Source organism: Anser brachyrhynchus, assembly GCF_964034855.1.
Source record: "Anser brachyrhynchus genome assembly, chromosome: 22".
Classification (NCBI taxonomy): domain Eukaryota; kingdom Metazoa; phylum Chordata; class Aves; order Anseriformes; family Anatidae; genus Anser; species Anser brachyrhynchus.
The window spans coordinates 2,107,374-2,132,223 of NC_137715.1; the positions used below are offsets into that span (position 1 = coordinate 2,107,374).

General features: G+C 72.6%; 4 protein-coding genes across 6 annotated transcripts; 2 read left to right on the forward strand and 2 right to left on the reverse strand.

Annotated features, from left to right (window-relative positions):
- Positions 1-1,558: 1,558 nt before the first annotated feature.
- NFE2L1 (NFE2 like bZIP transcription factor 1) lies at positions 1,559-11,413 on the reverse strand. Its single transcript, XM_080565018.1, has 6 exons — positions 11,323-11,413; positions 10,243-10,754; positions 6,427-6,642; positions 5,777-5,866; positions 5,242-5,403; positions 1,559-4,792 (listed from the first exon to the last, which is right to left on the reverse strand). Exons 2-6 carry the CDS (start codon positions 10,750-10,752, stop codon positions 3,449-3,451), a joined length of 2,322 nt encoding a protein of 773 aa, XP_080421144.1. The 5' UTR covers positions 10,753-10,754; positions 11,323-11,413; the 3' UTR covers positions 1,559-3,448.
- Positions 11,414-13,495: 2,082 nt separating this feature from the next.
- COPZ2 (COPI coat complex subunit zeta 2) lies at positions 13,496-15,870 on the forward strand. The gene is made up of 8 exons (XM_080565027.1): positions 13,496-14,006; positions 14,418-14,486; positions 14,586-14,667; positions 14,765-14,856; positions 14,915-14,970; positions 15,096-15,173; positions 15,432-15,483; positions 15,554-15,870. Exons 1-8 carry the CDS (start codon positions 13,986-13,988, stop codon positions 15,641-15,643), a joined length of 540 nt encoding a protein of 179 aa, XP_080421153.1. The 5' UTR covers positions 13,496-13,985; the 3' UTR covers positions 15,644-15,870.
- Positions 15,871-18,645: 2,775 nt separating this feature from the next.
- CDK5RAP3 (CDK5 regulatory subunit associated protein 3) lies at positions 18,646-22,257 on the reverse strand. 3 transcript variants are annotated; one of them, XM_080565029.1, is made up of 14 exons: positions 21,967-22,257; positions 21,781-21,838; positions 21,538-21,669; positions 21,335-21,435; positions 21,176-21,224; positions 20,857-21,035; positions 20,527-20,663; positions 20,265-20,409; positions 19,864-19,977; positions 19,701-19,773; positions 19,468-19,556; positions 19,178-19,383; positions 18,892-19,063; positions 18,646-18,822 (listed from the first exon to the last, which is right to left on the reverse strand). In XM_080565029.1, exons 1-14 carry the CDS (start codon positions 22,240-22,242, stop codon positions 18,757-18,759), a joined length of 1,797 nt encoding a protein of 598 aa, XP_080421155.1. In that variant the 5' UTR covers positions 22,243-22,257; the 3' UTR covers positions 18,646-18,756. The 3 variants fall into 3 exon arrangements, with proteins under 3 accessions (XP_080421155.1, XP_080421154.1, XP_080421156.1); XM_080565028.1 differs by having other exon boundaries at positions 19,701-19,776; XM_080565030.1 differs by lacking the exon at positions 19,178-19,383 and having other exon boundaries at positions 19,701-19,776.
- Positions 22,258-22,665: 408 nt separating this feature from the next.
- On the forward strand, positions 22,666-24,387 carry PRR15L (proline rich 15 like). Its single transcript, XM_080565033.1, has 2 exons — positions 22,666-22,799; positions 23,400-24,387. Exon 2 carries the CDS (start codon positions 23,413-23,415, stop codon positions 23,701-23,703), a length of 291 nt encoding a protein of 96 aa, XP_080421159.1. The 5' UTR covers positions 22,666-22,799; positions 23,400-23,412; the 3' UTR covers positions 23,704-24,387.
- Positions 24,388-24,850: the final 463 nt, after the last annotated feature.

Consider the following 24,850-nt stretch of genomic DNA (forward strand, 5'->3'; position numbering starts at 1 on the left):
GGCTCATCGCTACGGGCTGGAGCGGGGAGGCGCGGGCCTGGCCTGCTGCTGCCTGCGCAGGGGCTGCGCTGGGGGCGCGCACGGCCGGACGCTCGTTAAATCCAGGGCGCTCGCCGAGATCAGAGGCAGGAGGCCCCGCTGGCGGCTAAGTGCTTCCTGCCTCGGAAAATGAAAGGTCTGCTCTTCACCTGATTAGGGGCTGGCAGGCAGCCTGCGCCTCTGACAGCGCAGGGCACGCCGGGGAGGGGGCAGTGCTGCCGGCGAGCTGCTCAAGTGCGTGTCCGGCCAGCCCCTCGCTGGGGGTTGGGTCCAGGCAGGGAGCCCCGCTCCTGGGCGGCTGACCCCATCTCGGAGGGCTGGACCCTTCCCTGAGCGCCACTGGGGTGGGGGAAATCCTCTGGGCTTTTTTTTGGTTTTCTTTGCAAGCCGATACTAAGTTCTAAAACAGGCCCTGAAGTAATAGCTGAAATAAATCCCCTAGGGCCCGGGAAGAGACTGGAACCACCTCAGAGCGTGTATTTTAATGCTTTGCGTTCCCCTTGGCTGAGCTGTTAGCTTGTGTGGGGCTGGCCTGGGCTCAGCGCCCAGCTCCCGGCAGCAGCAGGCAAACTGCTCCCTGGAATGGAGGCGGGGAACTGCCAGCGCTGCAGGGGAGGTTCAGTCCCGGGGGGAACCACGTTTGCCCCAAGAAAGCCTCGGTGGAAGGCCGGCCTTCCCGCCCCGCAGGGGAGCCGAGCAGCGCCGTGTGGGTCCTGTGGGCAGCTGGCTGGGCGTGGGCCTGGGGGGGGGACACGGCTTTGGTGCCCCCAAGGGCCTTGTTGCCAAGCGTCCTGGCTCTCAGGGTGGGCTCTGCATGGTTAAGACTAATTTAGAGCTGCGGGAGCAGCTCCACCTCATGACGGCCCCCCCCACTAGAGGCCAGGTGAGGGAAAGGCAGTGCCTGCCGCCAGCGAGGTGGGGGTGCGGGGGTACGGAGGCCTCGGAGGAGGGTGGCTGGATCTGTGTGCCAACTGCTCGGTGAGCCCCAGAGCAGGAGGCCTGAGGGCTTCCCCACCAGCCCAGCCCCTTGGGCTGCGGGGCCCCAGCTGAGCGCCCCCGAACCAGAGCAAACCTCGGGCCTGTGCCCAGTGCTGGGGCCTGGACGTGGCCGAACCCAGGGCTGGTGTAAGGGCAGCGGGGCCGGGGCCGTGCCGCCCGTTGGTGCGGCCAGGGGAGAGCTGGGCACAGGGCGCTGCCTCTGGGAGCCTGGGGCCATGGGGGGGAGGGCTGCAGCCTCCAGCCTCCAGCCTGTTTCCCTTCCGCAAGCACCACAAGCGAGGCGAGGCTTTCCTCTTCCCCTCCCCTGAGGCCGCTACCTGCAGGGCGGGCCGGCTGCAGCTCCTGCCCCGAGCACGAGGCAAACCTGCCCTGCACCCAGCTGCAGCACAGCAGAGGGAGCCAGGAGCTGCTGGTGGGGAGCAGGACCCACGCAGAAACGCGGTTTAGTTTCCCTAACGTGCTTCAGCTTAAAGAAAATAAAAATAATAATAGGAAAATAAAAACATGAAACGAATGCTTGTACAGTGAATAAGCCGTTTTATTTTTTGTCCTGTGCTCACACAATCTCTCTTCTTTCCCTGACAGGTCACAGATCATTAAAATAAAGTATATAAGAGTAAAATAATTTAAAACATACACGCAGGGCTCCATTCCAACCTCCCCACACCCACATCGCCACCACTTGTGCTTCATCTCACGCGTAAGTAAAGCTGTTGGATCTCAGGAGTGCGGGATGGGGGAGCCCCGCTGTGGTCTCGGCGCGGCTGCCGCGCGCCCCTCAGGGCCACAGCGAACGCAGCGAGCACCCACGGCCCCCCCATGCCGCACTCCGAGACGCAGCTCCTTTCCCCACAGCCTGGAAAACGTGTGCCCACGCCAGACGTCTTCCTTCTCAGCAGCCCTGCGCTGCCCCGGGCTTCTCCAGCCCCCCCGGCAGCAGCTCGCTTCCTCTGGCATTACCAGGTTTCCTCCGTTACCACCCGCGTCTCCGCGCGCCGCTCCCCCTCAGCGCTACGCCCTCACCCCGTATCACATGCACAGGACTGGCTCCGAAAGCCATTTTAAGCTTTTCAGTTGCTGGTAAAGTCGGTACACTCCCAGCTGTGCTATATTGTAAATACAGCTTCTAGGATCGTCTCCGTGGCGGAGACCAACAGTGATCAAGGCACTACCCCCACCCCCCTCCTTAAAACAAAGGAAGTCAGACCAACACCTAGGGACAGAAGAGAATCCTATAATGTGATCACACGGTTACACTGAATCTTTATGGCAAAGAGAACATTTAGCAGCTTTGAACGTTTGGGCTTCTCCCTTTTACTCAACACAAGCACTCTAGACCCTATAGGGAAAACAGGGCGGAAGCCCTACAAAATCAAAGCGCGGTTAAGAAACAGGAATCCTAACAGATGTCTAGTTCTATAAGTGACAAGCCCACGGCCTGGGGTAGGAGTGCGACACGCCTCGGGCTCTACCCGCCCCACGCTGCCGCACACCCGCCCCGCGCCCGTGGGCCCTGGCTGCCCCCACCCTCCCCACGTCCCCCCAAAGCGGTTCCTCGGCCAGTCAGTGGGAGAAGACAGCGTCTGCATGCAGGCTACTGCGTGCCTTCTCATCTAACGCATCCCAGCACGGGGCTGGCGCGGCAGTGACATGCTCTGTGAGTGCGGTGGGGATGCGCAGCGCACTGGTTCTGTTAACCCTTCCCAGTCCCCCCTCCCTGCCCCCAAGAGAGCCTCACGCCCCAGCTCGGTGCCCCCAAGGCGTCCCAGCTCCCCCACGCATACGGTAAGGGCTCTCCCGCAAGCCCTGCCTGAGCTCCCTCAGACTGGAAAGGGTTAATGGAAGTCGCACCACTTGCGTGTTTCCATGTGTGCACTGGTCTGATCTAGGAAGGGATGTTGGCTAATCTGGAATTAAGTCAGGTCGAATCACACACACCGATGTCAAAACTGGTTCAGGAAAAGGAAAAAAAAAAAAAAAAAAAAAGAAAAACCCAACTACCTGAAATCACAGAACTTTGGAAGTTCAGAAAAATGTCTCTCCTATAGCTTAAGTTCATTTGCTTAAACCTCTTTTTCTTACTTAAAGCCAGTTCCTAACAGTAGTTTTTCCGCCTCTGCTGATCTCCCCACCAGTGATGCCAGCTTGTTTCCTGCGCTCAAAGGATTCCAGGCTGTGGAAGGTGCTGGGCTCGCCAGTGCACTGTCCGCTCCTCCCCGTCCCTCCCCGCAGGGAGCCCTCAAACGCAGCGTGCAGCGCCCGCAGTCCCTCCTGTACACTGACCGGCAGCAGTCATGTTTGAGAAGATATATTGGATAAGAAGGCATGAAAGTTCCTCTAAGCACTTCCAGGCTCAGCCCTTCTCCAGTTCTACCTTGAGCGAGTCTCCCGCTCCTCCCGCGTGCCCCCCTCACTTCCTCCGGTCCTTCTGTTTCCTCTCCTGCCGCCTGGCCTGCTGGTCGGCCAAGGTGCGAGGTATCAAAATAACACTGCCGTCGCTGGCGTACTGCAGGGCGTACTGGTTGGGGGAGTAAGGTTGGCCGTTCTCGTCCCGCAGGCGGCCGAACACTTCCTGGTAGAGGTTCTGCACCTTTTGCTTCATCTGGCGGATGGACTTGAGGAACTCCACCTTCTCCCTGAGCAGTTTGGACTTGTCCCTCTGCAAGTCCTCCACGTCCCGTTCCAGGTTCAGGATGGTGTCCAGCTTCCTCTTGCGGCAGTTCTGGGCAGCCATCTTGTTCTTGCCTCGCCTCCTGATGTCTCGGATGAGGCTCAGCTGCGCCTCGCTGAGCTGGTACTTGGAGAGCAGCTCGTTGAACTCCTCCACGGGCAGGTTGATGATCTTGTCGTTGGTGAAAGGGATTTTCATGGCTCTGGCTCGATGCTCATCCCTGCTCATCTGCTTGTCCAGGAACTCCGACGGTTTCTCCTTGCTGCTCTTCTTCCCTGCGCTGGGCACTTTGGGCTCCTCGGGATCCAGCGTCCCCGGCGCCATGTTGTAGGTGTGGTTGTGGCCAACGTGCTCCAGGTAAGGCAAGTAGTGGAGCTGCGACGGGTCCTGATAGCTCATGCGACAGAACTTGCTGTACTCGGGCTGGTACCCAACTGCCCCTTCCGTTTCCTCAAAGTCCACGTTTTCAGAGTCTGAGCTGTAGCCGACAGCTCCTTCCTCGGAAAACGAGGAGGAGGAAGAGGAGGAAGAGGAGGAAGAAGAGGAGGAGGAGGAGGAAGAGGAGGAGGAGGCTTCTGAGCTGCTAAGAGAAGCAGGACTGTGGCCAGAATCCAGAGAAAGACCTGAGTCAGAATCAAACTCTTCTTCCAGCTGCGAGGCCTGCACCGGGTTGAAACCTTCCTCAATAGCCAAGTCCATCAAGCTGATCTCATCGAGCATGGCTTCGTCCAGCAGGCCGCCCAGCGGGTCGGGCAGCTCGGGGCCAGCCGTCTCGTTGACTGTGCTGTTCAGCTGCGGGGGGAAGAAGATGCCGCTCAAGTTGGTGGAGCTGAAGGTGGTGTTGAGGCCGGTGGAGTTGTCCGGCGCCAGCTGGAGCAGGGCTGAGCTGCCAGCCATGGAGGGGCTTTCGATTTCAGAGCTGAAGAGGGAGAAGTCCTGGGAGCAGCTGCCCAGAGAGGCCTGATGCAGGCTGACATTCTGATTGATGGGAGTGTTTGGAGCGAGGCTGTAGTTAGAAGCCAGCAGGTCCCCGCCTGTGCCGTTGTACAGGGTTTCAGCGGTCGTGTTGTTCACTTCCATAGCCTGAAAGAACGGGAAACATCCGGTGAATAAACCTCGCTCGAGCCCTGCCTTTTCCACTGCCCTTCACCACCAGCGCACACCAAGGAAGGGAGGACAATGCTTCTAGATCCCAGGGAAGGAGCTATGTCTCCAGTGACCCCAGCATCATCTGCCAGCTGCAGGAGGTTTACGACGCTGCCAGCAACACCCACGCGGGCACACAGTGTCACTGCACAGACCGGGACAGAACCAAAGCAGCTGTTACTAACCCCAAACTGCAGTTCTCCGGGAATTAGGTGCTCGGAACAGCCGCTGAACCTACTTTAAATTCAGCTAAGCATTCAGCTAAGCAGTAACACGTGCCTGGAAGGGCGAACGCCTTCCCACGGCCACCCCTCAGGTTCCCCCCCCGGCCGGCATCGGCCACCTCCGGACGCCGATCCCACGTCACAGCCGCGGCGAGAGCTGACCTGCATCTCCATGATAGACATGAGGTCCTGCCACTGCTGCTCCAGGTCGAAGGGAGACTCGGTCTCTGGGAGGAGAGGAGACAGCAGGCTGCTCTGGATGCCCGCGGGCCGGCTCTCGCTGGGCACAGCTTCGCTCAGGGTGGAGACATCTGCAGCTGGAAACTAACCACGTGAGGCAGAGTCAGTCCCTGGCTGAGCAGCGGCGGCCAGAAAGGCGGCCATCCCCGGGTGCCCTTCCACCTCCACGCCGGCAACTGCTTCTCCTTTGTTCAAAGCGAACCGGTTGCAGCTATTCCTCCGCAGTTCGCTATGAACTAATTAGAAGCAAAGCCAGAAGTCTTTAATTAATTGTGACCACCCCCCACCGCTACTTTTGCGGGCGTGATGCCTGGAGCCTCCTTACACAGCCTAACCCAATTTACTGCCCGTTCTGCGGTCTGGGTTGGGGTACGAGAGGCGCTGAAATCCCAGCGAGCTAACGAGCGCCGTCCGCAGGCTGCCAGCCATCGCCCCCTCTGCAGCCACCGCCGCTCACCTCCGAGTTCTCCCCGAAAGGGAAGGTGGCCTCCAGCAGCCTAAGGCACTCCTCCAGGGACAGAGCTGTCTGATCCTCCGCGCCAGGCACCTGATGCAAAACACAAGCGATCGTAGCCCCAGGATTAGGGAGGTGGTGGTGAAAAACAAGCTCCTACAGCACAGCTTTATTGCAGCGCATCCAAAAAGAGCCAGAGGCCCCACCCAGTGCTTCGCAGACTCCATCCTCCTGCTCCGGAGAGTGTCAGCGCTGCCCCTCAGCGCACCAGGGGAGGGAAGGGAACGCGCTCCCAGCGAGCCTCACCCCCTGCCAGCGCTCGGTTTCAGGCTGGAGGGGACTGCGCCTGCCTACGCTGCACCACGCCACTGCCTCACCAGACAGCCCAGAGGCACAGCGCGAGCCAGCAGCCCTCGTCCTAGCGCCACGCCGGCAGCGACACGGCTGTTACCCTGCCCGCCTCGCCGCAGCTCCCCGGCCCGGCAGGCAGCCTGCGCCTCCCACCGTCAGGTCCTCCCGTCTGCCCGGGCAGCCCTCGCCCTGCAGAGCCCCGCACAAAGTCACGCTCGATGCCGCCGCGCCGGCAGCGGGCCGCGGACCCGGGCGCTGCATCGCCACGGGCACGGACGCCAGCAGACGGACGCGGGCGTTACCTGCGCAGGGAAGCTCTCCCCGGTCTCGCCATCCACTAGCAGGTTTCTGTCCAGGCCCTCGCTCCCTGCGCTCCGCCAGCCGTCCCCGCGCTCCCTCCCATCGCTCAGGTCTTTGTCCACTTCGCTCTCCTTCTGGCGGTGGCTGTAGTCAAAAATCTCTCGCCCAGCGCCGAGATCGATATCCTGTCTCCACAGGATGTCAATCAAATCGATGTCCTGAAAGGCAGACAAGGTTTCCTTGGGCAGGGGCAGGGGCCGGGGCAGGGCCCCCCGCGCCCGGCCGGCAGCCCCCGGCCCCAGCCCGTTCCCGGCCCCGCTCCCGTTCGCACCATTCCTGCGGCGGGGCGCGGCGCCCGCTGCCCATCGCAGCCCGGGGCGCGGCCTCCCGGGGGCGGCTCTGCCCCGGCCCCGGCCCCGGCCCCTGCCCCTGCCTCTGCCGCTGCGGCGGGGCCGGGCGGGCGCGCTCCCCATGGCGGGGGCGGCCCGGTGCGGCGGCGGCGCAGGGCGAGGAGGCGGCCGGGCCAATGTGGCGGCGGTGGCGGCGCGGCCGCCTTGCATCAGCCCCGTGGTGCGATCCCGGCCATTTGCATAAGGGGAGGGCAGCGCCGCCGCCGCCATCCCCGCAGTCGCCGCCACCTGATGCAACCCGACCGCGCCGGGCGGCCCCGCTCCCACCCGGCCCCGGCCGCGCACCGGGGGCCGTGCCCGGCCGCCCCCCCCCCCGGTACCGGCCGCGCCCCCCGGCGCCCCCCCCCCCCCCCCCCCCCCCCCCCCCCCCGGTACCTTTCTCATGGCCCCAGCTGCCGCCCGGGCCGCGGCGCGCTCCGCTCATGGTCCCGGGGGGGGGCGGCGGGCCGGGCTGCCCGGGGCGCGGCGCCGCGCTCGCATCCCCGGCCGGCGGCGGGAGCCGCTCCCCGCCCGCCCCGCCCCGCCCCGCCGGCCACAGGTGCCCCCGGCCCCGCCGCCCCCGCCCCGCCCCGCGGCCCCGCTCGGCCCCCGCCGCCCGCCCGGGCCGGGCTGCGGCGCGCCCCGCCCGCCCCTCCCCCGCCGTTACCTTGGCTGCGGCGCCGCCGGGCCCCGCCCCGCCCCGCCGGGATGCGGCGCCGCCGGGCCCCGCCCACCCCCCGCGCCCCGCCGGGGGCCCCGCCCCGCCCCGCGCCCGCCGCCAATCCCCGCCGCCGGGGGCCGCCGCCCCGCCCAATCGGCGGCCGCGCGGCCCGGAAGCCCCGCCCCCGCCCCGCCCCCCCCGTGGCGCAGCGGGGCCGCGCCGGGCCCCGGGCCCCGCCCCTCCGGTGACCGCGGGGAGCCGCCCCCGCCCCCCCCCCCCCCCGCCGCCTCCCCCGGCTGCGGCACGGCCGGGGCCGCGCCCCCCCCCCCCCGGCCCTCCCCGCCCCGCGGGCGCCGCCGCAGCACCGGGCCGCGGCCCGAGCGGCCCCGCCGCGCCCCCCCCGGCCCGGCCGCCCCCCCCCGCCGGGCGCGGTGACCTTGGGCCGCGGCCCCGGGCCGGGGGAGGGCTGCGGGGCGGCCCCGGGACCGGGCGGCGGCGGCGGCGGCGGCCCCGCCCCGCGGTGCCCCCCCTTGCGTCCCCGCGGAAGCGCTCGGGGCCCGGCTCCCCCACACCGGCAACGGCGTAGGGCGAAGGGAACGGCCGGGGCCGGGGCCGGGGCTTTGTCCCCGCAGAGCGCCCGGGGCAGCCCCGCGGGACCGGGAGCCGCCCCCGGGAGGCCGAGCCCCGGCCCCGGCCCGGCCCCGCCGGGAGCCCCGCGCCCTGCCCGGCCCCAGCTGCCGCCGGCCGCCACCAGCCCCGCTCCCGGGGGAGGCCGCGCCCGCCCCGCGCCGCCCCAGCGCCCGCCCGGCTCCACCGGGCCACGGAATGGGGCCAGGCCCCGGCCCTGCGGGGCACCGGGCGCTGCTGCTGCCGGCACGGCCCGGCGGGGGCGGGGGGGGTTACAGCGGCACGGGGGGGGAGCACCGGGGGGGGGGGGCACCGGGGCAGGGCCCTGAACCGGGACTCCGGGCTCTGGAGCGTCCCCGCGGCAGGCCCAGGCCCAGGCCCAGGCTCCGGCCGCTGCCGGCCCCGGGGGAAGGCGGCGCCGTGCCCGTGCCGAGGCGGGGCAGCCGGTCAGGACGTCCTGGGCCCGGTGCCACCGGAGCCTCCCCTGGCCCCGGAGCCCGGGGCAAAAGGCTGCGAGGAGGAGGGGGCCCGAGGGGGCCGAGCAGGGCGGCAGAGCCCGCGGGGCCGGCCGGGCTGCCACAGGCACAGCTCTCCTGCGCTGCCCCCGGGAGCGGCCGGCTGGGCGGACAGCCCGACAGACACACGGACAGCCGGACAGACACACGGACAGCCATGCTCTGCCCACCCGGGCTGCCCGGGGCTTCCCCCCCGGGGATCTCCCCCAGCAGGGTGCTGGGCCCCGCGTGCTGCTGCTCCCAGCCCAGCTGCGCTCTGAGGCCCCAGAAAGCAGCAGCGCTGTCGACCCTCCCCCCTCGGCCTGCAGGTGCCCTCTCCAAAATCCGAGCCCGCTTCCTCCGAGGCTCTGCTGGGCAGCCACAGCCACGGCGCGCTCCCAGGCCCCAGGTCTGCAGCCAGGAGCCGGGGGCAGGGGGAGGAGGAGGAGGAGGAGGAAGAACAGGAACTGTTCCGCAGGCCGCACGTGACCTTGCACGGGGCACTCCAAAGTCTCCCTCGCTTCCCAAACAAACCTGCCTCTCAGCTACGGGGGCAGAGCCCAGCCGTGGGGACGCCTGCGCTGTGCTCCGAGGCGGCGGTGCCTCCCGGGACCCCTCCACAAAGCGGGCGCAAGGCCCGGGGGGGAGTTTGGGCTCAGTCCCGCGGCTGCCCATGGCCACGGCACCGGCCGCTTGTCCTGCAGCAGCGCCACGCGAAACGACGGCCACCATGGTCCCTGCCGCATGCACGTGTTCACACCGCTCCCACCGCTCTCTTTACACCATCTCCGGCCTCCCGCTGAGCCAAAGCCACGTGATGAGCACCCACAGCATCCCCGAGAGCCGCCTGCAAAGCCCCCCGGCGCCCCTGCTGGGGACAGGGACCGCGGCGGCGGGGTGGCTCCTGCCCTCTCCACGCCCCGACTCCTCGGCAGCTCGCCTGAGCTTAGACCCGACCGATTTAGGAGACAGCAGCAACGCTGGAAGCGCCCGACGCTGCAACTCAGCACTAACGTCCTCCACACGGCGTGGCCAGGGAGACGTCGAGGCTGAACGTGCCGTGACAAAGAAAGCAGAGCCAAAAAGCACAGAGAGGAGCAGCTACCAGGGACCGGGGCTCGATTGCGTCACAGCATCTGAAAGGTTATGCCCAGACAGAAAAATAAACCACTTTCCAGTTCACCTCTCCCCACCCCTCTGTGATGAAAACCAAGCCATAAACATCTCAACTGGACGCGCTCCAGAGCCGAGTAACCCAACCACCCCGCCGACACCTGGGCCGGGGCTGTTACCCAACGCCTGTGTTTATTTCCCGGCGTTATTTTATCGGTTTCACAACACAAAGCTACGTGCACGCGTTGAAGCGCTGGCCCCGGCCCGCTCTCCCCTTCCAGTACCGCTTTCAGACCAAGAACAAAGCCAACACAAAGGAAAAACGACCCCGCACACGCACCCGGAGCCCCCGACCGCGCCGCCCCTCGGCCCCTCCAGCTCCCCGGCAGGAGCCTGCTGTTCCCACGCGCTAAGCACACGCCGCGCGCAAAGCACCGCTCGCTTCGGCGGCCGTCGAAGCAGCGAGAGCCGGCCCGGCCCGAGCTCTCCAGGAGCCCCCCCTCTCCCCCAGCACGCGCACAAGGAGCTGCCTACCTCTTTGGTCAGGTCCCCGTTCACCGGGGGAGCCACCGCTCCCAGGTCTTCCAGCTCCTCCCCGAAGCCCTGCTCGGCCCCGCTCTCCCTCACGCCGCCGTCGGGGCCGCCCCCATCCTGCAGGCCGCCGCCGTTCTCGAGGGCGATGCCGGCGCTGGGCTGGGTGCCGGACACGGAGCCCTCGGGGTCCCTGTGCACCAGCCAGGCGCTCACCTCGGTGGTGGGCACCTGGAACCTGTCCAGGGCCCTGACCTGGTTGAGCAGGCGGCGAGCCGTGAAGTAATAGTCCAGGTCTACGCTCTTGGGGTGGATGCCATAGCCGTCCAAGGTGTTGCGCAGGTTGTGGAACTGGGTCTGGGTGTAGGCCGAGCTCTGCCCGAGGATGATCTCCCGCAGGGGGGGCAGCTGCGAGGTCAGGTAGGTGTCCACGTCCACGCGGACACCGATCAGGCTGAGCAGGATGGTGAACTGGATGAGGCCTTCAGTGAAGTATTTCTTCAGAGAAAGCATTTCTGGGGGGGAGCAGGGCGAGGGTTAAAGCCCCACCGGCTCAGCGCAACACAGCCCCGCCGGGCCCCGCGCCCCCGGGCCGCCCGCGTGCCCCGGCCCCGCCTGTCACCACCCCAGCGGCCGGGCCGCGGGGCCGGGCTTGGGCGCCCGGAGCTCAGCGCCGGGACGGCTCCTGCGGGCCCCGCCGGGCACCGGAACCGGACAGGGCCGGGGGGGTGCCCCGGGGGGGGGGTGTCCGGGTGTGGTGTCCCCGGTCCCGGTCCCCGCGCCCGGCCCGGGCCCGGCCGCCCCTCGCCCCCCGCCGCGGCCTGAGGGGACGGGATCGGACCCGGGGCCTGCTCCCGCAGCCGCGACCCCACCGGCGGCGCGCGGCGAGGCCCCGCCGGGGCTCCCCCCCCCCCCCCGCGGGGCACCGGGAGCACGAGGCCCCCGCGGCCCCTCCCCGCCCCGCCCCGCCCCGCGGCCCCCCCCGGGCCCCGGCCCCGCGGGCCCCGCCCGGGCCCATCAAGGCGCCCCCCGCCCCCCGGCCCCGCCGCCCCACGCCCCCCGGCCCCCGCCCCCCCCCGCTACCCGCTCGCCGCCGCCGCCGCCGCTCGCTCCCAGCCCCGCCGCCGCCGCCGGCCCCGCTCGCGCTCCCCGCCCTGGCCCCCGCCTCCCCCTCCCGCCTCGCGCGGCCCCTCCGCCAATCGGCAGCCGCCGCGGGGAGGCGGGACCGGGCGGCGGCCCAATGGGCGGTGGCGGCGAGGCGTCACTCCCGCCCCCGCCGCCGCCATGATGGGCAGGCGGGGCGGCCAATCGGCGTGCGGACTGCGACGGTGGCCCCGGTGCGTCGCCCGACGGCCGCACGCTGGACCAATCGGCGAGGAGAGACAACTCCGCGAGACCCGCCCCGCGCGTCATGATCGACGTAGCGTCCGCCCAACGGGACGCGAGGCTTCGGCCGAGCGACAGCGGCAGCCGGCAATCACACGGCGCTCGGCAGCCAGCCGCCGGCCCGGCAGCTTGAGTGACAGCCGCGAGCACCAATCCCCGCGGCGCGGGCACCGCCCCGCCGCCCCGCAGCCGTTGCCATGGCGCCGCGCGCCCCGGGCCCTCACGGCCGAGGCCTGCGGGGAGCCGGGGCCGGGCCCGGGCAGCGCCACCCTCCCACACACCCCCACCCCCCCCCGCGGCCCCTGCTCGGCAGCGCCCGGCCCGGCCGGGCCGAGCAGGACGCCAGAGCCCATGAGGAGCTCGTTCGAGAAAGGCGGACAGCGGGCGCGGGCCCCGACGCCCGGCCCAGCGCTGCTCCCCCCGGGCGGGGACGGCTGCAGCCGGTGCTCGATCGCCCCCGGGAGCTCGGCCCCGGCCTGGGCCCAGGCAGGGCCCAACAAGGCCGCTCGGTGGCCGAGCGCCGCGCGGTGCTGAGCTGCCCGGGCCGGGCGACGCGCAGTGGCCCCTGGCACCTCCCCCGGGCAGCCGCGGAGCCGCGCGCCCTTCGTCACGGCTTGGTTTGGGTGCGGGCACCGGGCTCTGAGCGCAGCCGGGGAATGGGGACCGGCGGCACAGCCCCCCCGGACCGGGGCCGCCCCGGCACCGGCCCGGAGCTCCCCCGCCCCGGGGGGCAGGGACGGGGCAGCGCGGGGAGGGGGCCGGCAGCACCCGTGCAGAGCAGGTCGGGGTCGCTCGCTGCGCCCCGGCCCCCCCATCACCGGTTCGCTGCGCCCCGGTCGTCCCGTTCCCCCCCCCCCCCCCCCCCCCGCCCCCATCGCGCCGCTCGCTGCAAAACAACCTCCGACCGCCCACGGGAGGCGGGGCGCGGCCCCGGCCCCGGCCCCGGCCCGCCGCAATCGGCGAGTTCATGGGGCAACGGCGGCCGGCGGGGCGGGCACGGCTCCGTTGCGACGGCGGCTCCCGCTCCGCGCAGCACGGGGGGGGGCGAGCCGGGGGTGTCACCGAGCCCGGGCGTCCCTGAGGCCACCAGCGCCTCGTGACGGGGCTGGCGAGCACAACGCGGCGCCTGCCTGTCCCCACCGCGCCCTGTGGTCGTGGGGCACGGGCACGTCCCGGACCCCCCCCGGAGCCCTCCTGGAGCCCTCCTCGCGCCTCCCCAGGCAGCCGAGGGGACGGGGACAGGGCCGAGGGGCGCTGCCAGCAGCAACCCGAGCCGGCTGCCCCTGGCCGCGTTATTTTTAGCCCCCCGGGGCCATGCGGAGCCTGGCAGCCGGCCGGTCCCAGCCCTCCGCCGGCTTCAGGGCCTCGTAGCAGCAGAATTGGTGCGGAGCTGCGTGAAAACCGGACCCGGGGCCGCTCGGGGACAGCAGCGGCCCTGCGGCACGGCGCGGCGGGGGCTGCTCCGAGCTCCTGGGACACACACACGGAGCGCTGCCGTGCGCTGCTGGCGGGCCTCCCCCGCGCCCCACAGAAACACGCCCGGGGAGGGCAGGGGGCTCCCAGCTCGGGCTGGGGCCTCGCAGGAGCTCCCCAGCGCTGGGGCTGCGAGCGGCAGGGCCGGGCCCCGTTTCCAGCCCCGTTTCCAGCCCCGTTTCCAGCCCCGTTTCCAGCCCCATTTCCAGCCCCGTTTCCAGCCCCGTTTCCAGCCCCGTTTCCAGCTCTCCAGCCCCGTTTCCAGCCCCGTTTCCAGCCTCTCCAGCCCCAGCACCACGGCCCTGGCCGTGCCCGAAGGCAGGCACGCTGGGGAGCGCACCCCGGCCCCGGCGGTGGAAGCAAACCGAGGCGGTTGGGGCGCAGCCGGTGAGTCACCGGCAGGGCACGGGAGCCCGGGGCAGGGCGGGACCCGGCGTGGTGCCGACCCCCCCCGGCAGCACCCGCAGCCTGCACTGGGGGCACCCACTGGTGGAGCCCAAACCTGGCACCCCCGGGGTGACCCCAGGGAGGGGGGGGGGGCGGCTCCTTGCCCCACTGGGTCTGCACCTCACCCCATCGCACCCCCCCCGTCACTGCTCTGTCGCAGAGCCTGTGTTCGTGGGGGGAGTCCTTGGGGAGCGCCCCCCCCCATAGCAGCCAGGCACTGCAGCACCTTGGGGTGCAGGAACCCAGCCTGGGGGGCCCCGTGCCCACCCCTCCCCTGCTGCAGGCGGCCGGGGGTGGCTTTCAGGGGGACACCAGCTGCTGCCGGGACAAGGCCGGTGGCACCGGGGCCAGGGGCAGGGCCCGGGGGGGCCGGGCTGGGCTGGGTGCGGCAACGTCAGCGCCGGGGGGGGCACGGGGGGGCTGCCCGGGACGGCGGAGCCATGGAGCCCACGGGGCTGCCAGTACGGCTGGGACGGGGGCAGCGGGGACGGGACGGGGCCAGCCGGGAACTTCCTGTGGCCACCGCAGGACAGGGAGAAACGGGTGGGAAGGGGAGGGGGGAATGGGGGGAAGGGGAGATAAATGGGGGGGGAGGGTGGGGGAAATGGGGGAACCCCAGAAACGGTGGGAAATGGAGAAACGTGGGAGTTGGGGGGTGCAATGGGGGGGAGTGGGGGGGAGGTGGGAAATGGGGAGAAACGGGGGGGAGTGGATGGGGTGCAGGGCAGGGGTGTGAGGGAGGGTCCCCAAAAAACAGAGGGGGGGGGACCCCAGTGGGGTGGGGGGGCTCGGGGGGCACAGGCGTCCCCAGGCAGCGCGAGGCAGGACCCAGCTGCAGCCGGCCCGGGGGGTCTGAGCCCCTGTGCCCCCAGGAGCCCTCGCTGTACACGGTGAAGGCGCTGCTCATCCTCGACAGCCGCGGGCAGCGGCTCCTGGCCAAGGTGAAGCTCGGCCCCGGCCTCGCTGCTGTGGTTTCCCCGCTCCGGGGGGGTCGGGGTGCTGGATCCGGCCGCAGTGCTGACCCCCCCCCCGCCTCCCAGTACTACGACAGCAGCTTCCCCACGGCGCAGGAGCAGGCGGCCTTCGAGAGCAGCATCTTCAGCAAGACCCGCGGGGCAGGCGGTGAGCACGGGGGGAGCCTCTGCAGCAGGGGGGGGGCTGCAAAAGGTTTGGTGTGCTCGGGGACATCCCGGGGAGACACCGTCCTGCATCCCCACAGGTGAGATCGCCTTCCTGGAGGGACTCACCGTGGTCTACAGGAGCAGCAGCGACCTCCTCTTCTACGTGGTGGGGGGCCCCCAGGAGAACGAGGTACGGGGGGCTGGGGGGGCCGGACCTACGGGGCCGCGCTGACGCCGCTCTCCCGCAGCTGATGCTGTCGGCTGTGCTCGGCTGCCTCTGCGACACCCTCGGCCTCGTGCTGCGGTGAGTGCCCCCCACCCCAAGGGGACCCCGAGGCAGGGTGGGGGGCAGCTCACCCTGGGTGGCGCCGTGGGCTGGGACCCAGCGAGGGGACACGCGTGGGACACCTCCCGGGGGCTCGCCCGCAGGAAGGACTTGGAGAAGCGCTGGCTGCTGGAGAACCTGGACGGGGCCTTCCTGGTGGTGGACGAGATCGTGGACAGGGGGTGAGGCCGGGGGGCAGCCTGGGCCCCGTGGGTGCTGGCAGTGGGGCAGCCCCAGCAGATGTGGGTGCCCAGCTCGCCTCATTGCAGCAGCCCCATCCCCGAGCCTTCATCCAGGCACCATAAAACGCCCGGCATGGGGAGGGAAACTGAGGCAGGGCGGTGGCAACGGGGGCACAGCCGGGGTTGGGGCCAGAGCCGCGCCAGGAGCACTGGAGCTGCCCAGGCCCCATGGGACAGTGCTGGACCTGCTGCCCGCAGGGTGATCCTGGAGAGCGACCCGCAGCGCGTCCTGCAGCGCCTGGGCCCACGGGTGAGTGCTGGCCCCCGTGCTGCCCCCCACCCCCTGCCTCCTCCCCGCCCCACCTTCGGCCTCTCCACAGGCCCCCGAGCCCGCGCCCTACGGCTTCGTCCTCTTCGACTACCTGGCGGGCAGCCGCGAGCAGGGGGGCACGGGAGCCCCCCACAAGTAGAAGCGCCCAGCGGGTGCAGCTCCCCGTCAGCGGCCCCTCGCCAGCTCCCACCCCCGGCATTAAGAACGCCGAGGGAACCGCTCAGCGCTCCTGAAGGGGAACTGGAGGATTCGCCGCCCTCCCATGTGGCCGCCATGGAGCCCAAATGGCTCTGGGCTGCCCCTGGGCCTCCCGGGGCTGCCCCAGCCGCTCGGCTCCATGCGCCCCAAATAAAGCTGCTGCCCCCAGCTCCTGGCTCCCCTCTCCCCTCTCCCCACTCCCCTCTCCCCTCTCCCCTCTCCCCACTCCCCACTCCCCACTCCCCGCCGTCTGCTCCAGGCCTGGGGCTGCCCTCGGTGTTCCGGGCCCGGGGCTCAGCCCTGGCGCGACCCCTCTGGGGGCAGAGGCGACCTCCCCCTGCAGCGCGGACACGGCTCCCTGCGGCTTCACCGCTGCCGCCCGGGGCAGGGCCGCACCGCAGGACCCCAGCGGGTCCCTGGGGGGCTCGAGCCCCACCGGGGGGTGCCCGCAGCCGGGTGCCCCCCTGCCGCCCACCCGCGGGTGGCTGTGGGCGAGCACCCGCAGGTGCTGCAGATCGCCGGGGCGGGCCCAGCCCGGTCCGTCACGGTCACACGGCACCGGCCCAGGCCCCCCGGGCCCCCCCCATGCACTGCGGGCTGGGAGCCCCCCGGGACCCGGCTCCCCCCCCCCCGCTGCCGCCGCCTCTCGCGCGACGCCCCCCGGCCGAGCCCCGGCGCGGTTTTGCATGGCCCCGCCCCTCCCCGACCCCGCTCCTTATATGGCGCCCGGCCCCGCCCCCTACCCGCCCGGCCCCGCCCCTCCCCGGCCCCGCTCCTTATATGGCGCCCGGCCCCGCCCCCTACCCGCCCGGCCCCGCCCCTCCCCGGCTCCGCTCCTTATATGGCGCCCGGCCCCGCCCCCTACCCGCCCGGCCCCGCCCCTTCCCGGCCGCCCATTCGCGGTCCTGCGGCGCCCCCTGCCGGCGGCGCGGGGCAGTGCGGGGGGGCCGGGCCGCGCCCCCGCCTCGGGACCCCCGGGGCCGCCCCCCCGCCCCCCCCCCCCCGGCCCCGCGCAGCTGCTCCGCGCCCGCCGTGATCGATGGCCCCGGCCCGGCCGGGACGCGGCGGCCCCGGGCAGCAGCTGGCGGCGCTGCCCCTCCGGGGGGCGGCAGGTGGCCGCGCCCAGCCCCCCGCACGTCTCAGCCCCCCCCCCCGGTCCCGGGTGGCCGGCGGGGGTCCTCGGACCCCGCGTCCCCTCCCGGGGGGCCCCCGAGCTGGGGGGGGGGGGGGGCGCGGAAGCTCCGCGGCCCGCAGCTGCCGGGGGCACGGGGACAAAGCGCAGCGGGGCCGGAGGGGCACCGCGGGGCCTCCCGGGAGGGGCTCCCCCCGCCCCCCCCCCGCCCCCGCTCGGCCCCGAACCGCAGCCACCGGCCCTGCCCCCCCCCCCCCCGGGCCCCCCTTGCCCCCTCCCGCCCCAGCCCGGGCCCCGCGGCCCCCCCCGAGCAGGGGCAGGGGCAGGGGCAGGGCCGGGCCGGGGGGGCGCGGAGCCGCGGGGGGGCGGTGATGGATGGCCCGGCCCCAGCCTGGCAGCCGCGTTTTGTCTGCGGGGTGGGGGAGGAAAAGCGGAGAAAGGGGAGGGGGCGAGAACAGAACGGAACGAAACGAACCGGGACAACACCGGGCCCCGGGGGGGCCGCTGGGGGGGGCCGAGGCTCCGCAGCGTCCCCGCCCCGGAGCTCCCCAGAGCCGCCCCCCCCGGGCCCATTTTTTCCGCCCGTTCCCCCCCCCCCACGGGCACCGGGCCGGCCGAGCCCCCCCCCCCCCGAGGACCCCCCCCCGGTCCCGCTTTTCTCCCTCACGGCCTTTGCCGTTTTCCTGCCCCCCCCCCCGGCCGCGGGAGCTGCCCCGAGCACCCGGAGGCCCCCGGGGCAGGGGGGACGCGGGCTCGGTGCCCCCCCCGCGAAGCACACAGACGTGTCCCCGGTGCGGCGGGCAGCTGTCGCCCCGCTCGGCGTCGTTTTAACGGGGAGATTTGGGGCCCCCGCGCAGCTGCGGCGCCTGCCCTAAAGGGCACCGACGGGGGAAACGTGGCCGGGGGGGGCCGCCGGGGGGGCGCAGCTCGGGCAGACGCCAGCCCCGTGCCTTCGGCAGCCCCCACCGCCGGGAAGCTGCCCCCGAGAACCGGGCTGGGAGCGGGGAGAGCGGCTGGGAGCGAGCGGGGGGGGACCCGGGGCTGCGGGGGGGGCCGCGGGGACAGGCCAGGGCCCCGCGGGGTGAGGGGGCGCTGGGGGCGGCCCCCCCCGACGGCTCGGCCCCGGCGGTGCCGCCGCGCCCCGCAGCGATGGAGCGAGCTGCTGCGGGGGGGTCGGGGGGGGCAGCTCGGGGCAGGCCCCGAGCAGATGGGCGGCCCCGTAATTGTGATTAATTCCTCCCCGGCAGGGACGCGGAGCAGCAGCCGGGGCCCCCCCAGCGGCGGAGGGGGAGGCGGAGCCCGGGGGGGCCCTGCCCCGCGCCTTTGTGTGCCGGAGCCGCCGCGCGTCCCCCCCCCCCCCCCCCCGCGCTCCTTTAATCCCCGTTAAAGCCCCGCGGTGCCGCCGGCCCCGGCCCCGCCGCTGCCCTCTGCCCCGGCCGCGGGGGGGGTCAGGGGCCGGGGCCCCGCGGTGGCTAAGGGCGGCTGAAGGCGCTTTGTGCGCCGCGGAGACGGCGGGGCCGGCCCCCGGAGCCCCCCCGCGCAGCCCCGGCGGGCCGGGGGCACCCCCGGGAATTCCAACCACCGCTCACGGCCCGCGGCCCCCCCGCAGCGGGCGGCAGGAACCAGCGGGCCCTGAATCACCCCCCCGCGGCTCCGAGATTAAAATCGAAATTAAATCAGCAGCGGCCCCCCGAGGCCGGGCGCTGGGCTCCGGGGTCAGCCTGGTGCCGGCCCTGGGCTGGGGGCTCCTCTTCCCCCCCCCCCCCCCAAACCGAGACCCCCCCAGGGGCGCAGTGAGACACACACGGGGATGGGGCCTCAGCTTTATTGAGCCCGCGGCCACGGCACCGCTGGGGAGGGACAAGGGGAGCGGGGGCCCAGGACCCCTCGGGGGGGGGGGGGGGGGGCAGGACCCCCCCCGCTCACAGCGAGACGCCCATCAGGTTCACCGGCCGCCCGCCGTAGCGCTTGGAGATGTCGGCCTCGATCTGCAGGACAGAGGCCGGGTGAGGGGGGGCGGGGGGGGCAGCCGGGGGCAGCCCCGCTCCGTCCCTCACCAGCCGCTGGAGCTCCCTGGTCGTCTCCAGCAGGCGGTCCAGCTTGGGCTCCAGGGCACCCTGCTCCGCCAGCGCCTCCTGCCGCTTCTGGCTCAGCGCCTCCCTCTTGGCCAGCAGCAGCTCCGCCTGCTTCAGCTTCTGCTGCAGCAGCTCGCTGACGCGGTCCACGTACCTGCGGGGGGAGAGGCGGCCCCTCCGTCACCCCCCCGCTGCCCCCAGGGGCGCCCCCATCCCGCTGCCCCCGGCCCCGACCCCCAGCTCCCCCCCGTGCCCCCGGTGAGGCGACCTGGGGGAGGCGAGGATGGTGAAGAGGTGCTGCATGCGCCGGGCGCCCAGCTGGCCCAGCAGCGCCCGGGTGCTGGCCAGCAGGGAGCCCACGCGGGCGCTGGTCTGGCCCTGCAGCGCGGCAGGGGCCAACTGGAACTGGCTGGCGGCCAGGACGTCGGCCTCCTCCTCCATCTCCACCAGGCGCTGCGCCAGGAACAGCTCCAGCTGCGGGGACAGAGCCGCTGGGGGGGGCGCCCAGCACCCCACCCCACGTGGGGACGGTGCCCGAGCCGCCCCGGCCCTGCTCACCTCCATGAGCTCGTCGATGAACTGGTTCCGCGTCTCGGCGTGCTCCAGCAGCGTCAGGGCCTCAGAGCCGCGAGCGACCCCGTCAGGCACTGGGGGGGGAGCAGAGAAGGGAGGTCCATGGCTCCGACAGCGCTGTTGTGCCCCCTGCCCCCCTCCCACCTTCGTCTCTCCACCCAGGGCACTGCAGGCGGGGGGGGGCAGGGACCCCCATGCCCCCTTGTGGCCATGCTCACCCTCGGTGCCAGCCTCCAACACCGAGATCTGGGCCCCGTCACTTTCGCCATCACCCCAGTCAATGCCATCGTCCTGCTGCAAAACAGAGGGCACCCAGTGAGGGGGGGCACCCACAACCCCCCCGCTGCCCCAGCAGGGCCAGAGCTCGTGCCCAGACGTCACCTGGGGGCTGGGCTCCAGCGTGATGCCCCAGTCGATCTCGTCCTGCGCTCCCCTGCCGGCACCAGCGCCGTCGCTTGCCCCGCTGGGCTCCAGCGTGAAGTCTCCCCAGTCGATCTGTGGCAAGAAGGGCAACGACCCCCTGAGCCCCCCCAAACTGTCCTGCCCGTTCCCAGCCGGGAGCCTCCCCCGTTTCTGCTGGAGGAGGCTGCCCCACAGCCCCCACTGTCCCTTGGCCCCGAGACAGCCCTGGCCCCGCCGCTGCACCCTCCCAGCAGGATCAGACGCTGCAGGAAGGCAGCGGGAACGCTGGGGAGAGGCAGATCTCTGCTGGGAGACGCTCACCTCCCCAGCCCGCTGCAGCACAGACCTACAGCCCCCAGCACCACGGGGCCGGCTCGTACCGCGTCCTCCTTCGGCTGCTCCGGCACCTCCTGCACCTCCGGCCGCTCCACCCGCACGGGCTCGAGCCCCGTCCTCCACTCGTAGACAGTGGTGTTGCCTCTCCTCCCCACATGCCGCAGCAGGGGCAGCACCGGTTCTGCTGAGCTGGTGGGCGCCGCGGGGACGTCGGTGTCAGGTGCAGGGCAGGGAGCCCCCAATGTCCCCCGCCCCAGCAGGATCCCACTGGGAGACACCCCCGGGGCGTCCTGCCCCCGTGCCCACCTCTCGCACACGAACTCCACGCAGGCCTCGTACAGCTCGATGGCCTCGGTGAGCGCGCCGGCTCCCGCCCCGACCTCGGAGAGCAGCGAGGGCAGCTCCTTCACCAGGGCCAGCAGCTCCTGGCGCACGTTGTCTCCCTGGGGAGGGAGCAGGGACGTGTTGGGCTGGGGAAGCACGCGCACAAACGCCCCGGGACAGCTTCACCCCCCGCTCCCAGAGCTGGGCAGGAGCAGAGGCGTCACCCTCCACCCCCAGCTCCCCCCACGGGTAGCACGGTGCTGTGGGGACACCCCTGGGACACAGGGTCCCCACATAGGGCCGAGGACTCACGGTGATGCCGTACTGCTTGCAGGAGGCGTAGAAGCGCTCGCGCAGCTCAGCGGCCGCCAGCTGACATTCCTCCTCGCGGCGCGCGAAGTCCTGCTGGGCCTGCTGGCAGCGGCTGATCTGCTTGCGCAGCGCGGGGGCCTCGTAGCTGACGCTGCGCACCAGGAGGCTGGCGAGCTCGGCTGCGGGGCGGCGGCGGGGCCCTGAGCTGCCACGCGGGCCCCTGCCGGCCCCGGGCACCCGGAGCCCTCGGCTGCATGCGGCCCATGGCAGCCTCCCCCCGTGTGCCCCCTCCCCATCGCAGCCCTGCCCACGGCCCTACCCAGGTAGGTGTTCTCCTTCTCGTACAGCGTCACGATCTCCTGCCAGTCCTGGAGGGGAGGCAGAGGAGGGGGAGGCAGGGCGGGGGGCGGCAGGGCGGGGGGGGGGCAGTGAGCGCGGGGCTGCTGCCGGCCCCATCCCGGTGCCGGTGCCCGCTCACCTTCATGCGCTGGGACGAGTAGCGCCCGAAGAGGTTCCTGGTGGAGGCCTCGGTGCCCCTGAGGATCTCCACGATGCGCAGGCAGTGGAAGTAGTGCAGGGCTGCCGGGGGCGACGCCGTCACCGGGCCGTCCCCGGGGCCGCGCACCGGAACTGGGGGGAGTGGGGGGGAAGCCGGCCCCCGCCGTGCACGCGTGTGCTCACCGGTGCCCGCCAGCAGCTGCCGGATCTCCGGGTGCTCGGGCATGTCCCGCAGCGCCGCCTCCATCCTCTGCCGCACGGCCCGAGCCTGCGCCTGCCACCGCCGCCCGCAGTGCCGCCGGTCCAGCAGCCAGTCTGCGGGACAGCGCGGGGCTGCGGCGGGGCGGCACCGGGGGGCCGGGGGAGGTGACGGCCCCGGTACCAGCCCCGGCCCCGGCCCCAGCCCCGGTCCCGGCCCCGCCGTACCCAGCAGCTTGCTGGTCTGGATGTCGATGGGCACGTCCCGGTAGTCCTGCGGAGGGGCCTGCGGGCAGCACGAGGGGGGAGGGGGCACCGGCACCGGGCACCGGGCACCGGGCACCGGGCACCGGGACCGGGACCCTCCCCCTCCCCCTCCCCCTCCCCCTCCCCCGTCCCCGTCCCCGTCCCCACCTGCATCGCGCCCGCAGCCGCCGCCGCCACTTCCGCTTCGCCCCGTCCGCCCCGCCCCCTCCCAGCCAATCCCCGCTCGGCTCCCGCCGCGCAGCCAATCGCGACGCGCCCGGCCCGGCGAGCTCCGCCCCGCCGCCAATCGGGAGGAGGCGGCTCGGGGGCGGGGGGAAAGAGCGCCACGCGCCGCTGTTCTGATTGGCGGGGAGGAGGGGGCGCCCGGCCAATGGGAGCGGGGCGCCGCCGGGAGGTGCGCTCAGGGCGGAGCGCAGCGCGCATGCGCAGTGGCGCGCGGGCGGCAGGGAACGGGCAGGGGGCGGCACCGGGATGGCCCCGCCCCTCCCGGTCAGGGCCCGCCCCTCCCGCCAGGCCCCGCCCCCGCCCCGCCAGGCCCCGCCCCTCCCGGCCCCGCCCCGCGCCCCCCGGGCCGTGCCCCCGCCGCACGTTCCCCCCCCCGGTACCCCCGGTGCCCCCCCGCAGCACAGCGGGGACTGGGGGGGGTCTCTCCGGGCCCTGCCCGGCCGCAGCCCGGTGCCCCCGGCGGCACCGCGCCCCCGCAGCCCGCCCCGGGCACGGCCGGCACCGGGGGGCGAACCCCGTCGGGAACCCCCCCCGGGAGCCCGGCCCGGGGCTCGGGGCTCGGGGCTGCCGCCGGCGGGGCCCGGCCACCGCCCCCCGTCATGAATATTCAGCGCAGCGCGGCCCGGCCCCGCCGCCTGCCCGGGCGGGAGGGGTTTGGGCGCGGGTTCACCTTGACTCGCGGCGGGGCAGCGGCAGGTGCGGGCCCTGCCCGGTGTGCCCGGTGTGCCCGGCCCGCGGCGGGGCGGGAGGCGCAGGTACGGGCAGCAGCGAGGCTCTCGGGGGGGTGCGGGGCGCCTGCCACCGGCGGTGCCACCGGCTACGACGTGGCCCCGAGGCGGGAAGCCCCAAACCACCGGGGGTTTTGGCCACGTCCCGGTGCCGGGGCTGGGTGACGCGGTGGCCTCGAACACTGGCACTGAAAACATCGCCGGGGGCACGGGGCCAGCGCTCGGTGGCTGGCGGAGCCGGGCGGGGGCCGTGGGGTGGGGGCCGGTGTGCGGGGCCAGCAGTGGCACCGGCGGGCACGGGGCCGCCTCGTCCCCACGCCCAGGATGGAGCCCAGGGATCCCCAGCACCGGGACCCCCAGCACCGGGACACCGTCCCCACCCCGGGGCCCTGCAGCCATCCCGCTGCCACCCGCAGCACCGGGGCTGGGACACGGCCCCGGCAGCGGGGACGCGAGGCCCTGGCCCCCGCCGGCTCCCGGCTGCTTCCCGGTTCCTGTTTGCTCCCGGGGCCGCCGCCGGCCCTGCTGCGTGGGGCAGCCCGGGGACATGGCAGAGCCCGGCACTGCTGCCCCCCCAGCGTGGCGGCGCCGGCCCCTTCCCGGCCGTAACCCCCGCGTCCCCCCCAGGCGCCCCGCGGCGATGGCCGAGAGCCACAGCTGGTGGAAGCTGACCTTCCTGCGGAAGCGCAAGTCCATGCCCAAGGTGCTGTACGACAGCCCCGACGTCCACGCCGGCGACGGCCCCGAGGGCAGCGGCGAGGAGGGGACTCCCGAGTTCACCGCCCGCCTGGAGAAGATCGTGGACAAGAGCAGCAAGGGCAAGCACGTGAAGGTCTCCAACTCCGGCCGCTTCAAGGAGAAGAAGAAGGTGCGGGCGACGCTGGCCGACAACCCCGGCCTTTGCACGGGCACCGAGCGGGAGGAGAAATGAGGCCGGGAGGGGGCACGGTCCCGGCGGGTCGCGGCCCCCCCGCCCCCCTGCAGCCTCCCATCCCGCTCGGCTCGGTGCCGGTGACACGACGGAGCGGGGGGGCTTGCTGCGGGGCTGGCCAGACGCGCCCCCAGCACCTCAGAAGGAGAAGTGACTTGGGTCGGACTTTATTTAAGCAGACGGCCACAATCCTGTTTGAGCGCAGCCCCCGCGGGTGCCGGCTGCGGGAGCCCCATCCCTCGGCGCTGCCCCGAGCGCGGTGCCGTGGCCCCGGCCCCTCCCGGCCCCGGAGGTGACACCGGGCAGAGCCCTGCTCGTCCCCAGGGGCTGCCACCACCCCGTGCTCCGGCAGCCCCGCGCACCGGGCCCGTCTGTGCTGATCTTCGCCCCGCTGGATCCGGCAGGACCCGGCCCCGGGCCCGCAGGACAGAGCAAACCCTCGCGGAGCGGCTCCCGCAGGGACCTCGGGGGGCTGCGGTGTCCCCGCGGTGTCGCACCGGGAGCGGTGCCCTGCCCGCCCCGGGAGCTGCTCTTTGCTCCCGGAAGGGGAGAGCTGAGCACAGCCCGGGGCCGGGCCGCCCTCGCAGCTCCTCTCTCTGTTTTTTTCCTTTCCTTCTCTGGGAGCTGTGCCTTTTGTGAGCTCTTGCTGCTGCTCCGTGTTAATAAAGCAGGTCTGGGAACAAAGGGAGCGCAGTGCCCGCGTGCGGCTGCCCCAGGGCACGGGGCCGGTGGCGGAGCTGTGCCACGAGGCGTGGGCAGTTCCGGGCTCCGGGGCTCCGAGCCAAGCGCTGGGCGCGGCTCCAGGCCCGCTCCCCCCGGGGAGTCCCCGGCCCCGCGGAGGCACAGCCTCACCTGACCATGCACAGACCGGGACCGGGCAGCCCCGCCACGCTGCGGGCTGGGAGGGGTGGCCGGGGGCTGCCAGCGGTGCTCCCAGCCTGGGGGTGCACCGGGGGCTTGCCCTCCCCCCAGAGCAGCCACACACCTGCAACAAGGCCCCGGCCCTTGTAAAACCCGACCTGCGCCAGCAGCCAGACCCCTTCCCTGGCACAAAGCCCCTGCCAGGGCAGCCCGGGCTTCCCAGCAGCTCCCGCCCCGGGCTGTTTGCTCACCAAACACGCGCTCACAAGGTGCTCTTTGTCCCCTG